Source organism: Myotis yumanensis, unplaced genomic scaffold, assembly GCF_028538775.1.
Source record: "Myotis yumanensis isolate MYYU_CA2020_CCGP unplaced genomic scaffold, mMyoYum1.0.hap1 SCAF_11, whole genome shotgun sequence".
Classification (NCBI taxonomy): Eukaryota; Metazoa; Chordata; class Mammalia; order Chiroptera; family Vespertilionidae; genus Myotis; species Myotis yumanensis.
The window spans coordinates 18,590,943-18,605,204 of record NW_027223762.1 but is presented as its reverse complement, the minus strand read 5'-3'; the positions used below and the strand labels follow the sequence as shown (position 1 = coordinate 18,605,204).

At 45.3% G+C, this 14,262-nt stretch overlaps 1 protein-coding gene across 1 annotated transcript; it reads left to right on the top strand.

Annotated features, from left to right (window-relative positions):
• The first annotated feature begins 356 nt into the window (after nucleotides 1-356).
• Nucleotides 357-9,285, top strand: CYP1B1 (cytochrome P450 family 1 subfamily B member 1). The gene is made up of 3 exons (XM_070429034.1): nucleotides 357-754; nucleotides 1,201-2,238; nucleotides 5,323-9,285. Exons 2-3 carry the CDS (start codon nucleotides 1,202-1,204, stop codon nucleotides 5,909-5,911), a joined length of 1,626 nt encoding a protein of 541 aa, XP_070285135.1. The 5' UTR covers nucleotides 357-754; nucleotide 1,201; the 3' UTR covers nucleotides 5,912-9,285.
• Nucleotides 9,286-14,262: the final 4,977 nt, after the last annotated feature.

Sequence of the window (14,262 nt, the reverse complement as noted above, 5' to 3'; positions counted from 1 at the left end):
CCGCAGCGGAAGTCACTGGAAGGGAAGGGAGTTTCGGGGAGCTCTCAGCCGTAGGGGCAGATTCTGGCCGCAGCGCGTCCCGCGGAAACCGTGCGGCCACTGTCGGGGTGACTGGGATGAAGAGCGGTTTTCGTGTGCATGAAAAGCTCAGACCGCCGCTTCTAGTCAAATCACCAGCCCCTTCTCCAAGGCCGTCGGGGCGCGCCGGGGCCGCCTCGCGTGACCACCTGCGTGCGGCGACTCCAGTGGGAGTCCGAGCCTCGGGGACCGTCCCACGCGCCCCGCCCTCTGCCGCGCCCCGCCCCCGCCAGGTCCAGCTGCCTCCTCCCTCGACTCAGACCTTAAAAACGGGATGGCCCGTTTGGACTCTGCGGAGTGGCTGTGGGCAAACGGGCCACGCCTCTGCGACTCCAGCCGTCGGAGCCACCAGCTCGGGGGGTCGTGAGAGCTGGGCATTGCCTCCACTCAGACACCCCTAACCCCAATCCCCACGCTGTTAGGAAACCCCGGCTTTGCCGAGGCGTCACGTGCAGCGGGGCTTGGCCAAGGAGCCACCTTTCTCGGTCCCCATCCCCATCCCAGCGCCCCGAGCTCTGACAGCGCCTCCTGGCTCCAGAGTGAGCGCTAAGGCTCCCGCAGCAGGTGTCCGGGGCGGGCGTCCCGCTTTCTGGAGACGCTCGGGTTGTCGTCTTGCCCCCGCCCCTTCTCGGAGCCCGCGGTCGCTCGCCGCTGGAAACCGTGCCTCTTCGCGCAGGTCAGTGTGTCCGTGGAGCTGCCTTCCCGCGGCCTCTCCTGTTGGGTTCCCGCAGATGGGGGTAGGGGAGTGGGGTGGGGGGCAGATCGGGGAGGCGCAGGGCTGGGGTGATAGTCACTTAGAGGGAACTGAGCGCCACCGCCTCGATGCCCGCCGTGTTGTCCCCGAATCGCAGGGGCAGGGACCGTTAGGCGGCCGCGGAGGAACGGGGAGGCTGAGTCGCGGAGCAGCAGAAACACGCCCCCTTCCTTTTCCTGCGGGGAGTGGGTTTGGGATGAGAAAGGGCGTCTTCAGCTGCTTCTCCAGCGAGGCAGCCCTTCCTAACCCACCCGCGGCCTCCCTCCCCGACAGCGTAGGGTTTAGCCCGAGGCCGCGGACAGGGGCACGGGGCGCCCGCCCCTCTCTCCTCACACCTGCACGTCACGCCTTTGCCCTTCTCTCTTCAGCATGGCCACCGGGCTCAGCCTCGACGACCCCCTGCTGCCCATCGCGCTGTCCTCACAGCAAGCCACGCTCCTGCTGCTCCTCTCGGTGCTGGCCGCCGTGCACGTGGGCCAGTGGTTGCTGCGGCGGCGGCAGCCAGGGTCCGCGCCCCCGGGGCCCTTCGCGTGGCCGCTGATCGGCAACGCCGCGGCGATAGGCCCCGCGCCGCACCTCTCGTTCGAGCGCCTGGCGCGGCGCTACGGCGACGTCTTCCAGATCCGCCTGGGCAGCTGCCGGGTGGTGGTGCTGAACGGCGAGCGCGCCATTCGTCAGGCCCTGGTGCAGCAGGCCACGGCCTTCGCCGACCGGCCGCCCTTCGCCTCCTTCCGCGTGGTGTCGGAGGGCCGCAGCCTGGCGTTCAGCCAGTACTCGGAGCGCTGGAAGGCGCAGCGGCGCGCGGCGCAGGGCACCATGCGCGCCTTCTCCCCGCGCCAGCCGCGCAGCCGCCGCGTCCTCGAGGGCCACGTGCTGGGCGAGGCGCGCGAGCTGGTGGGGCTGCTGGTGCGCGGCAGCGCCGGCGGCGCCTTCCTCGACCCGCGGCCGCTGACCTTGGTGGCCGTGGCCAACGTCATGAGCGCCATGTGCTTCGGCTGTCGCTACGGCCACGAGGACGCCGAGTTCCGCGAGCTGCTCAGCCACAACGAGGAGTTCGGGCGCACGGTGGGCGCGGGCAGCCTGGTGGACGTGATGCCCTGGCTGCTGCGCTTCCCGAACCCGGTGCGCACGACCTTCCGAGAGTTCCAGCAGCTCAACCGCAACATCAGCAACTTCGTCCTCGACAAGTTCCTGCGGCACCGCGAAAGCTTCCGTCCTGGGGCCGACCCCCGCGACCTGATGGACGCCTGCATCCTCTCGGTGGGAAAGGAGGCGGCCGAGGGCTCGGGCGACAGCGCCGCGCGGCTGGATGAAGACTACGTGCCGTCCACTGTCACCGACATCTTTGGCGCCAGCCAGGACACGCTCTCCACCGCGCTGCAGTGGCTGCTCATCCTTTTCACCAGGTAAAGCCTCCAGGAGGCGTGGGTCGGGCCTCCCTCTCCTCCTATAAAAGGTGCATGAGTGTGTGTGTGTGTGTGTGTGTGTGTGTGTGTGTGGCGGAGGAGGGTTGGGGGCCAATGGGGAGATAAGGACACATATGTAATACCTTAATAAAATAAAATAAAATAATAAATAAATAAATAAATAAAATAAAATAAATAAAATAAAATATAAAATAAAATAACAACAAAAGGGTGCAGTGAGACCAGCGTAGGCTGAGATAGCGACCAGCGCGCAAGGAGGGTTTGAGGTTTCGCTCCAGGCCGCCACCTCTCAAATCTGATGTCTTGCCCTCAAACCGCCAGGCAGGCAACAGGGGGGTAGCGGGACCTCTCCGAATCTCTGATCTTGTCGCTGCGTCTCCAAGTAGGCACACATTTGTGAGAAGCCCCCTGGAAAAACAAGACTTTTTTAAGTGCCCGCAGATCAGTCCAGATCTCTTCTCCTGCCACAGGAGAAGCGTCATTGGAACGGTTGCGGGGCGGGGGGGGGGGGGGGGGGGGGGGGGGGGGCGGGGGTAGGGGGGGGAGTGGAGGTTAACGCGGTCAATACGGTAAATAAACACAGCAGCCTCCTCCGATCCGCCAGTCCGCGCAGATCCGAGGCCTCCCAGGCCGGGCGCTAAAAGCCAGCGGCCGGTCCGGGCTTTGTTCCCCGGGAAAGGAACCCTCGGAGGCCGGTCCGGAGGCCCTCAGACTTGGTCCCGGGTTGGTTAGCCCACGTGGAAGTTTTAGGAGGGAGGTCAGGAACCAGCGGTTTGTGCTGGATTTTGTGAAACAGTCGCGCAAGGAGTAAGAGAAGTGTCTTCCGGGTAAAGAACTGGAGAAGCAGTCACTTTTACCCAGCGCAGAACAGCATCCAGAAAGGCAATCAGGGCACCCAGGAGGCCTCTGCGGACCTCCTGGCCTCTGGGCCCCTCTTGGTCGGTTAGCTGGTCCCCAGAGACCACCTTGATTAAGGTCTCAGACAAGCTCCGTAAACGCACGAATCAGACAAATTCTAGGTATCACTTGGTGCCAGATTTAGCAAATAAAAAATAAATTTTACATAGGACATACTTATACTAAAAGATTAGCCATTGTTTATCTGCACTTCAGATTTAACTGGGCAGCCTGTAGCTTGTCTGGCAACTCGACCCCAAGGGACAAATGTCTGGCTCAAGGCGAATCTTGATGGCCTGGAGAGACCAGAAATCCTGGTTGTGACATTTCTTGGTGGCACAAGTTAGCTGTGGGGAATGCTGAATTTTCTGGTGCCTCAGATACTGAAAGGCAAAGACAGCTTTTTACAAGAATCCACTGCAACTCTGCAACCCTTAGATACTGTACGGCCACTTTCACAAATTGAATATTTTGTATATTTAAAATCGCTTCTCCGTATTATGATCACAGAAACTCATAGTGGGGGCAGGTAGGTCAGAAAGAAAACATCCCAAAAGGGGATTAATAGATCTTTAGCATTCTCAGATAAACATGTTATCTTTTGAAACAGACTTTCTTTTTCACTCAGAAACAGATTGGGCAGAGAAAGGAAATAAAACAATGTTGGAGTCGCTTTCAATTCAATATAGCTGATAAGTACATTTTTCTTCTTTTGGGTGAAAAGACAATATGATGGGTTGGCACATTACACTAGCCATTTCTGTATATAGGTTGTATCAAAAGGAAGAAAATACATTTACCTATTAGCTATGGCCGCTTTCATACTACAGCATGGGCAAAGTTGAATAACTGGGACACAGAGGGTTTGGTCTGCAAAACCTAAGATATTTACTCTCTGGCCCGTTATGAAAAAGCTTGCAGACCCCTGAAGTAGAGTGCTAACAAAGCAATATTTTCAGATCACCCCGGATTTCATCACATACATGCTTATATATTTTTTTCAGGGCTGCAATAATTATTTACTTTTTTTTTTTTTTTACTTCTGACATTTCCTCTTATTGTAATGGCTATTTCCCCATCTTTTAAACTTTATTTTGACAATTTAAAAAAAATCATATTGATAGATTGCTAACATGTCCACTTTAGTAATTTTTGATGGTTACATAATATTTTGCCCTAGTAATATAATCATTGTATAGAACCATTGCTTGAGCTTTACTGTTGTCGTTTACATTTTAAAAATTTCAGCCACTGTTGTGGTTATATGTTTTTGTATTTGTTATTTCCTGAAAATACACCGCAAGGTGGATTACTGGGTTTACAAAGAGTGGGGAGAGGTTACCCTTTTGGACCTTGCTTTGTAGTAAGATTTTGTTTTCCAAAAGGATTATGCTAGTTTATGTCACCAACAGTGAATGCGTATTACAATTGGTACCATAATCTCATGAACATGGGGAATTTACTTTCACATTTAGAAGCCATATTGCTTTACCTATCAGCATACCAATCACCTTTGTACAAATGAGAACAGTAGGGAAATGGGGGGGGGGGGGGGGAGTTAGAGGGAGGGGGGAATGATCTTCTTTCAGGGCTACATTTTAACTTTTATGGGCCTTCGGTGCTTTTGTCTTTGTAGATACCTTATTCCATGAAAAATAAAGTTATATTTTATGACTATATTGGTATAAAGATAAATATATTAAAATTATATGCTAAAACATTTTCTTTGACCGAAAAGTTCATTTTTCCCCTCTTCTGATTTAAAAAAAAAAAAAGAAGAAAGAAAACATTTCTTGGGCCTCTGAAAAGTATTGTGAGTCCTAAGCATTGTGCCTGCTTCCTCTATTGGAGAAGTTGGCCTTGTCCGTTATCCTCCTTTCTCAGGCTGAGAAAACTTAGACATATTTTGACTTATGACAGGAAAGAGAGCATTAGCCATGTGAGGCCTATTACAGGAAATGTAACTACCAACTTATCCATCTTGCAATTTAGTGAGAAATGAAGAAATTGTTTTAGATTATTTTGGAGGGAGGCACGGAAAAGTTAAGACAGTCCCTGATTCAGATAAAGAAAGTGGGATTAAAACAAATTGTAATGTGCTTTCTACGTGAAAGAAGAATGAGTTTTCCTCACTCATTTTCTCCCTCTGCATTAAAAACCAAATAGGTACCCTGACGTGCAGGCTCGGGTGCAGGCAGAACTGGATCAAGTCGTGGGTCGAGACCGTCTGCCCTGCCTGGATGACCAGCCCAAACTGCCCTACATCATGGCCTTTCTTTATGAAGCCATGCGCTTCTCCAGCTTTGTGCCCATCACCATTCCTCACGCCACCACTGCCAACGCCTCTGTCTTGGGCTACCACATTCCCAAGGACACGGTGGTGTTTGTTAACCAGTGGTCCGTGAATCATGACCCCGTGAAGTGGCCTAATCCGGAGGACTTCGATCCCACCCGGTTCTTGGACCAGGACGGCTTCATCAACAAGGACCTGGCCAGCAGCGTGATGATTTTTTCAGTGGGCAAACGGCGCTGCATCGGGGAAGAGATTTCCAAGACACAGCTGTTTCTCTTCATTTCCATCCTGGCTCACCAGTGCAATTTCAAGGCCAATCCCGACGAGCCCGAAAAAATGGATTTTAATTACGGCCTGACCATTAAACCCAAGTCATTTAAAATCAACGTCACTCTCAGAGAGTCCATGGAGCTCCTCGACAGGGCTGTCCAAACATTGCAAGCCGAGGGAGACTGCCAGTGAGAAGCCAGAAGCAAGCTGGAATTTTAGAAGGACTCAAGGTTTGGGGGATGGGGAGTAAAATTTTCCAGCTCCTCTGTGCCACTTTCTCAGTTCGCCTCTAAAGTGAGCCCAGATCCGCACTGGTCTGTGCAGGAGCTCTGGGAAGATTTCTTTTCAGTCCAAGAGTGAAGAGGCCCAAAGAAGTTTTATACATACATCAAATGCTGGTAATAACTTCTCCAGAGAGCATTCTTTGGAGATAAAACACATTTGGGCACACATGCAGAACTACCTGATGAAGAGGTACTTCCAATGCCATGCTTTTGTGGGTGGGATCGCAGATGGATGTTCTGTGTGCTGAACAGCAGTAGAAAACCGTATTGAGCAAAGTTTTAGAATATATTGTTGAATATGCAAAGGCACATAATTTCAGTGAAAGACATGTGATTGAGGGTGAGAAGGAAAAGATTCAGACCGGAAAGTTCCTTCTCACCTTGTCAATATAATAGCTTAGTTAGGCTCTGGTATCTGTGGATGGATTTATCTTTTGGCCTACTGATGTGCTTTCTCGTATTTTTTTTGGATGATTCATAAAGTCATTTGCTGAAAATGAAATTAATAGTTGGTTTAATGATTATAATGGGTTTCAGTGATTTATCATTAATTATAAAATGTAAATTGTTAAATTGTAAAACATTTCAAGTTGTGTTGATTGCCAAAGTACAGAATTTCAATTATAAGCAACATCTGCCTCCCCCCCGAAAAAAAGCAAGATTTACCAGTCCAGCTAAGCTTTAAATTATGTAATTGCAATGCACTGAGTTCAATAATTAGCATAGCTTTAAAAAAATCACCCAATAGTACTCAATATGTATACATTTATAATTATTCATAGGTAATATGTATTAGTTATTTTATTATTAAATTCTTAGTATTATATTATTTTGATCAAGAAAAGGTTGTATAACATATATCTTTTATATTGTCATAGAAAATTGAAAAGTATAACCAATTCAACTAATTCTGGCTCAAATACATGAAATGAGTTAGATTAAGTCAACTACCTATTTTTGACATGGAAACCAAGTTGAAGCAGTCTTGTCTTTCATCCAAAACTCAAAAATCTAAAAATTGGGTCTGCAAGATGTCTTCCTTATTACTTTACAATATATTTATTAAAATTCTATTCATAATACAGGATCTCTTTTAAAAATTGATCAAGTTAATATGTTATAATTCCCAAACTCTTGGCATGCTTAAATTTTAATTTAATTTTAAAGACATTCTAATTATTGAGAACCAGTTGAAGTTACTGGAAATCTCACCATTAGCCATTGGAACGCAGAGAAATTTCACCTGTGTTTCCTGATGAACAGCGAACAATGCAACAAATTACCTGAATGTTATCTTTATTAAGAAAGAAGAGGGGAAATTTCCATTATAACAGACCTAGTTTTCCTTTTAAATTATTTTTAAAAAATAACATTACTATCAGTGTTTTGGAAAGTCAGAGTCAGAAGGTAGTCTTGGGGGGCTGTTTTGAGGACTGCATTGTGTATCACTGTAGCTGATCAGATAAATGGTGTAGTCTAAGATGGGCAACCCAGTGAGCTGTCCCTTTGGTAACTGTGAAAACATAAAGCTTGAACAAAATGCATACATTTAGTTTATACAAATAATCTGAAAACCTTAAAAAAAAGTGATGGAAGATTGTAAGAGTACAAAATGAAGTTTGAAGATTTAACTTCCATCAAAATTATAAAGGAAGGAGTGTATCATGGTTGTGTGTGTAGGGGTGGAAAGAGAAAAGAGTGAAAAACTGAAAAGGAAGAAAGATGGTTAAACCACTCATTCCAAATTAATTAATTTGAAATATGAATATTTAGAAAAAGGATGTTTTTCATGTACCTATATTAAATCTCAAGTAGACTTTAAAAATCCACAACGTATTAGATCTATTTTGTAACTCAAAATTCTTTTTAATCCTCACCTGAGAATATGTTTTTATTGATTTTTCTTTAGTGAGAGGGGAAGGGAGAGAGAGAGAGAGAAAGAAACATCAATATGAGAGAGAAACGTCGATCGGTTGCCTCCCATATGCACCCTGACCAGACTGAACCCACAACCTAGTTACGTGTCCTGACCGGGAATCAAACTCACAACCTTTTGGTGTACAGGACGATGCTCCAACCAACTGAGCCACCCGGCCAGAGCTGTAATTTGAAATTTTTTATTAGTCAAAATGTCACATAATTTTAATTATAAAATCTCATAGCCGTTCATCTTGAATATGAAAAACTGTTTGTGCCAGTATTTTTAAAGGCTCTAAAGTCAACTATAGAAATGAGGCTTACCAATACATTTAAAATTTTTTGGTACTGGCAATTCCAAAATATGATTACCTTCTCCCTTTCCCCCCTCCTCGCTCCCCACTCCCTCCAGCAGGGCTGAGAAATTGACTTTGGGTGCCTTATCTTACTTATGCTGGGAGGTGTGTGGCAGCACAGTAATCTCGTACTAATCTGGATGCCTCGTTAAGTAAACCAGATCTAGATGTGCTATAATCTGTTTTTATGCAGTTTTTATGTACGTGGGCTCAGTTAATGTGGTGGTTTCAGCAGCAGGAAAGCTGTGCTTATATAGAAGAAAGTAAGGTGGATGCTTAGAGGTTAGCTGGTTTATTTAATATGTTGCTAACCTAGTTAAAGGAAGGAAAGCAAACCCCAAACCAAATAAAAATAATCAAATTTGGGGGCTGTAGTAATCATGTTACTGGCGAATCAGAAAACCTCATTTTATTTCTGCCAGAGGAAAAGAGGCACTTGCTCGTCACCATTATAGTCAGAACGTCTACTCCAGGTAATTGCAGTAAAGTACAGTTAATATATAAATGCTGCATTTATATATTAAAGCTTTGACTTTGTAAGAAAATTGCTTGTTTTCCAAAACAAAAAGAAGGTGTCTCAGGCTTGTTTTGTGGGTTATCTAAAAGCCTTCATGTCTCAGAACTTAGCCTTTACCTGTGAAATACTATTATAGCCTTAATATTTTCATATTACATCTATATTAGATCAGATAGTTGCATAGCATTATATATTCATTTGTGTGTTTTTGGGTATGAAACAAATGTGTAATAAAAAGCTATGCTTCATTAGATGTTTATAACTCAAGGATAACTTCTTATTTAACCTTTTATTATTTTTGTATTTTATCATGTATGCTTTTTATCTGTACATAGTGACTATAATGCATCGTTGTACCTAAAATAGGTTTTGGGGACACAGCATCAATATGTAGCTTTTACTGTTCAATATACCAAGTTAAAAATTCTGTATCTGTAATTACCTATAATAGGACAACATCACAGAAATAATAAAAAGCACTTTCATAATCTTGTTATGAAGTTTTACTTTATGTGGTAGCAAATATAGCCTAATGCATCTATTCATTTCAACTACTATTTTTTTTAAATATATTTTTATTAATTTCAGAGAGAAAGGGAGAGGGAGATAGAAACATCAATGATGAGAGAGAATCATCAATTGGCTGCCTCCTGCATGGCCCACATTGGGGATCCAGAATCTAACCATGACCTCCAGGTTCATAGGTCGATGCTCAACCACTGAGCCATGCTGGTCAGGCCCTCCTATCAACTACTATTTTTAAGTGCTTGACTTAAAATGTTGCATTGTAAGCATTTTATTTGGTCATTCTACATTTTAGGTTGCTTCCTTCCTTTCCCCTTTTTTTTTTTCTTTTTAAAATAGACTTGCAGTATTCAGTTTCCTACCAAATTCCTGACTTCCATATTTTTGAATTTGTGAGAACCAACACAGACGTTCAGTTTGAATGGCAAACAACAATACCAAAGTCAAAATTGATGGGAATTCATTTTAATTTTGAAAGATTGAACAGAGTGGGACTGTAAGACTCTGGCCTTATATTTCTGCTTCATCTAAAAAATGCAGGGCACATTTTTTCTTTGCAACAGCACATCAATCTTTTCCTTGAGTATTTCATTCATTTCTTGTGTTTTTTTTTTTTTAACATGTTTTATTTGGTTGATACACATTCATTCATTCATTTTAAAAAGACATATATTAATAAGTGCAATTAATGTCCAATAAAATAGAATGGATGAGCGTATTCTGTAATACACTATATGGGAATATTTTTCTGATGCCTTATTTACCTGGGGAAAGACTTGGCTTCACAGGGCCCCTCTGTGGTCTCCAAGCCTTCACTGCCCCACCCTCCTCGATGGCAGCACTGTGCAGTGCCAAGGGCTCTGATTTCTTCCAGACTTTAGCTCCCATTACTGTGAAAACAGGAAGAGAAATTGTGAAGTAAAATTGCACACCATGTTATTGATACACTGGCTTGAGAACATGACTTTAGCAGCCAAGGGTATGGCTATGAATTGGTTTAACAGAATAGTCACTTATTTTCCAGATGTACTGACATAGGATCTTGGGAATGGTCATAAAGTTTCAGGACAATTGAAGTAAATATTTTCAAAGGAAAACACTTCTTTAACAAAATCATAATTGGGGTCAGGTATTGACAAAAATGTCAAGCAGAGTTGGGTTCTACCCAATCAATGCGCTAGAATAGCAGACTGGAGCTCAGGGTAGGGAATGAATGCAGTTTGGGACATAAGACAGGCGTGGTTGTCGCAAACTCATCAAGGTCATTTCTATAACCTCGAAGCCCATCAATCGGACTGCACAAGGGCTACAGAAGTTTTCGCTGCTAACTCTCACTCACTTTGGTTGAATGACTCACATACTCTCTGCTCTCCAGTTCTGACCTATGAGTTATAATTCTTAGAGGGGGAAAAAAGAAATTGATACATTCAAATACATTCGGAAGCAATTATTTTGGATGCAGAAGACTGGAGAAAAATAATCTAGTTTAAATAAGTATGGGCAAGCTATAGGCAAACAACAGCCTATGTGTGTGGCTCCTTTATTCACTCACATGTGTAGGCTTCATGAAGACTCTTCAGTATGTGTCAGGTATGAGGGGAAGAAATGGAACTAAAGTGTATTGAGCACTTACTATGTACGAATCACCATGCTGATCACTGGAATACATACCACACAATCCTGTGAGGAGGCAGGAATGGATCATGCCAAAAGTATACATTTAGAAGTGGCAATGTTGGGATTTTCCCTAGAGATGAACTGACTCCAACACTGCTGTCTTCCTGCTATATAGCTGCTCACTCCCCAGTCTGCCCATGTTGAGTACATAGTCTAGTTGGTCTCTATTTTAATCCCTACGATCCTTGGAGTTTCACAAGCGATGTGCCTCCTTGGTCTAGGGCGCATTCCACACCACAGTCAGGGAGTAAGTGACATTGTGAAGTGCCAGAAAGATTCACAACACTCATCTCTTCTGAGAAAAGCATTATCAAGTTGTTCCTTATGCAAAAAGAAAAGAAAAAAAAGGGTCATGCTTTATCTTAGAATCCCCAAACCTCTGACCTATAATCCATCTGAGCCAGGGAGCCTTGCCCAAGCCAAAGACCTTCCATAGGTTGGACCAATTGCCTGTGAAGTGGCCTGATCCGAGAACCCTCTCTGATAGGACTGCACCACGCTGGGTACTGTCTCATGTGACCAATCGGAGCCTCGTGCTCGCAGAGACCTTGAGTAGGGTAAAGGCTGAGAGCACTGGCCAGAGAAAAAGAGACAGGACCAGGGCATGAATGAAAGAAGCGTGTTGATGGGAAGCCTGCCTCTGAAAAAGCGTAACCGGAGCCCCTGGAACTGATGTTGGACCACTTGCGATCCGTGATCGACTGGCCAAATAAACTAAATATTATACTAAATACACACACAGTGTTACAAACGACACAGTATTACAGCACAAACCCAACAGCCACTGAGATCCCTGCAGGTCAGGGCTAAGATTCTCTCCGCAACCCAGAAAAACCTTCCAGCCTCTTTTTACAATTTTTAATTCTGTTTTTTTTTTTTTTTTTTTTAGTTATTTCTAAAAATTAAAACAAATTCTATTTTGTTTCACTCCTTCTCCCTCCCAATAGTTTCTGTTCCTTCCAATAGTGCTCAGTGTGCACTTATTATTTGTATGTGTTCCAGCAAAATTTGTATTATTGTTTTGTATACATGTGTTTTTAATTTGTACAAATGCTGTACATAGCTCATCCTGACGTTTCATCTTCTCTTCACACAATATTTGAAAGTCCCATTGCTTTAAATCTCTTGGCTTCTAATTGCTGCCTCCTGCCCCATGGTATTCATCTATCACTTTTCCTCCATCTACTCTGTTGGGAATGGGCACCCAGATGACCTCCAATTTTATGCATCCCCAAATAATGCTGCCAGGAGCATTCTTGTATGTGTTGTTTATAATCACCCCAAAACTGGAAACAACCTAAGTGTCCTTCAACAAGAGGTTGTCTAAACAACCGTGATACATCCATACAAAGAAATGACACTCAGCAATAAAAAAGTAAACTACTGATCCATGCAACAACTTGGATGAGTCTCATGGGAATAATGTTGAGTAAAAGAAGCCAGCCTCAATCAGTTATATGCCACATGAATCCAGTGATATGGTAGTCTCTAAAAAAGAAAACTAAAGTGATAGAGAGCAGATTGCTGGTTGCCAAGGGTTAGGGGTGGAGGGAGAGTATGACTACAAAGCATGATGAAGTTCTGGGGGTTTTCTGGTTATAATTAGCTAGTTATTAATAACTAGAGGCCTGGTGCACGGATTCGTGCACTGGTGGGGTTCCCTCGGCCTGGCCTGCACCCTCTCACAATCCGGGAACCCTCGGGGGATGTCGGAAAGCCAGTTTCAGCCCAATCCCTGCAGGCCAAGCTGAGGGACCCCACCAGTGCATGGGGACCTCTAGTATGCATATAAGATCTTTGGTTAATCTCTTTCCACCCTCCACCCTCCTCCCTTCCCTCTAAGATTCATCAGTCTATTCCATGTTTCCATGCCTGTGGTTTCTGCTCCTGCATTGAGTGTCTGCCCCCTGGTGGTCAGTGCACATCATAGCTACCAGCCAATCGGCTGGTTGTTTAGGCTTTTATATATATAGACTAGATGCCTGTTGCACGAAGAGATTCGTGCAATAGGCCTTCCCTTCCCTTGGCTGCTGGCACCAGTTTTCCTCTGGCACCCGGGACCCAGGCCTTTGCTCTGGCTGGGCTCCGGCCAGAGCCCGCCCCCCCAGCCGTCAGGCTTCACAGCTCCACTGATCCCGGGGCGTGAGGCCTTGTGGCTCCGCTGATCCCAGGGGCATGAGGCTTCGTGGCTCCACTGATCCCAGGGTGTGAGGCCTCGCAGCTCCGCTGATCCCGGGGCGTGAGGCCTCGCTGCTCGGCCGGCTTCGGGTACGTTTGGCTTCGCTCCACCGCTTGGAGCCTACGTATGCAAATTAACCACCATCTTTGTTGGTGGTTAATTTGCATATCACCCTGATTAGCCAATGGGAAGCATAGCGAAGGTACGGTCAATTACCCTTTTTGTCTTTTATTAGATAGGATAGGAAAGAAGTAAAGAGAAAGCCAGACATTATAGGCATGTCACTTGGGCAGCTTCATCAGGAAGCTGCAATTTTGCACTCCCCAGGGAATCACAAAGGAAAGATAGATGCATGTCTAGTAAAGTTAGAGTGATAGAGGGAAGGTACTTGCCTGTCAAGCATACCTGGGAACAGAGATCTTTGGCCAGAATGGGCGTGGCCATTGCAAGTGTGAAAATTTGGGAATACATAATCTTCCATATAAAAAGGAGTTTGTTCTCTTAGCTCGTGGCTCATGCTTAGCTTCCTTGCATTTGCCCATGTTTCCTTCATAGCCACGTGGCCCTGTGGACCCCACAAACAATGGAATAATGGATAGCAGTGGGAAACATAAGCTAAGCTAGCCAGATGCTGACTAGGACATGATAAAGAAACTTCGGACACTGTCTCTGATTTTAGTTCTACTGAATCCCCAGCTACACTTCTTCTATGACTGGACTAAGGAAAATGGAAACTCAGAAATTTAATTCCATGCAAATAAAAGCCATTCATTCTCCTGTACAAGTCTCAGAAAATTCCTTTTCTTAGGATATGGCAAGAATTTCACTCCCACTAGCAACCAGGGGAGACAAGGCTGTCTCCTGTCCATAAACAGTTACATGGATCAAGATGTGTGTTAAAATTCATATAACTGTATATTAAAGTAGACTGAAAAATACTTTTTCAAGGAGAGTTGATAGAAATGAGCTTAACTAAAGCTGAATTAAGGTTGGCAGATAATACAGCAGCTGCTGGCAGACAGAGAAAAACTGAACAAAGAAGGTCAAGCCCAGATGTGTGAACCAAGGTCATGACCTGTGTTCAGTCC

What these genes read in the sequence shown, in the direction of transcription:
- CYP1B1 (XM_070429034.1), top strand. Translation starts at nt 1,202, where the DNA reads ATGGCCACCGGGCTCAGCCTCGACGACCCCCTGCTGCCCATCGCGCTG. An exon ending in CTGCTCATCCTTTTCACCAG is followed by an intron (nt 2,239 to 5,322) that starts GTAAAGCCTCCA and finishes AAAACCAAATAG; the next exon opens with GTACCCTGACGTGCAGGCTC.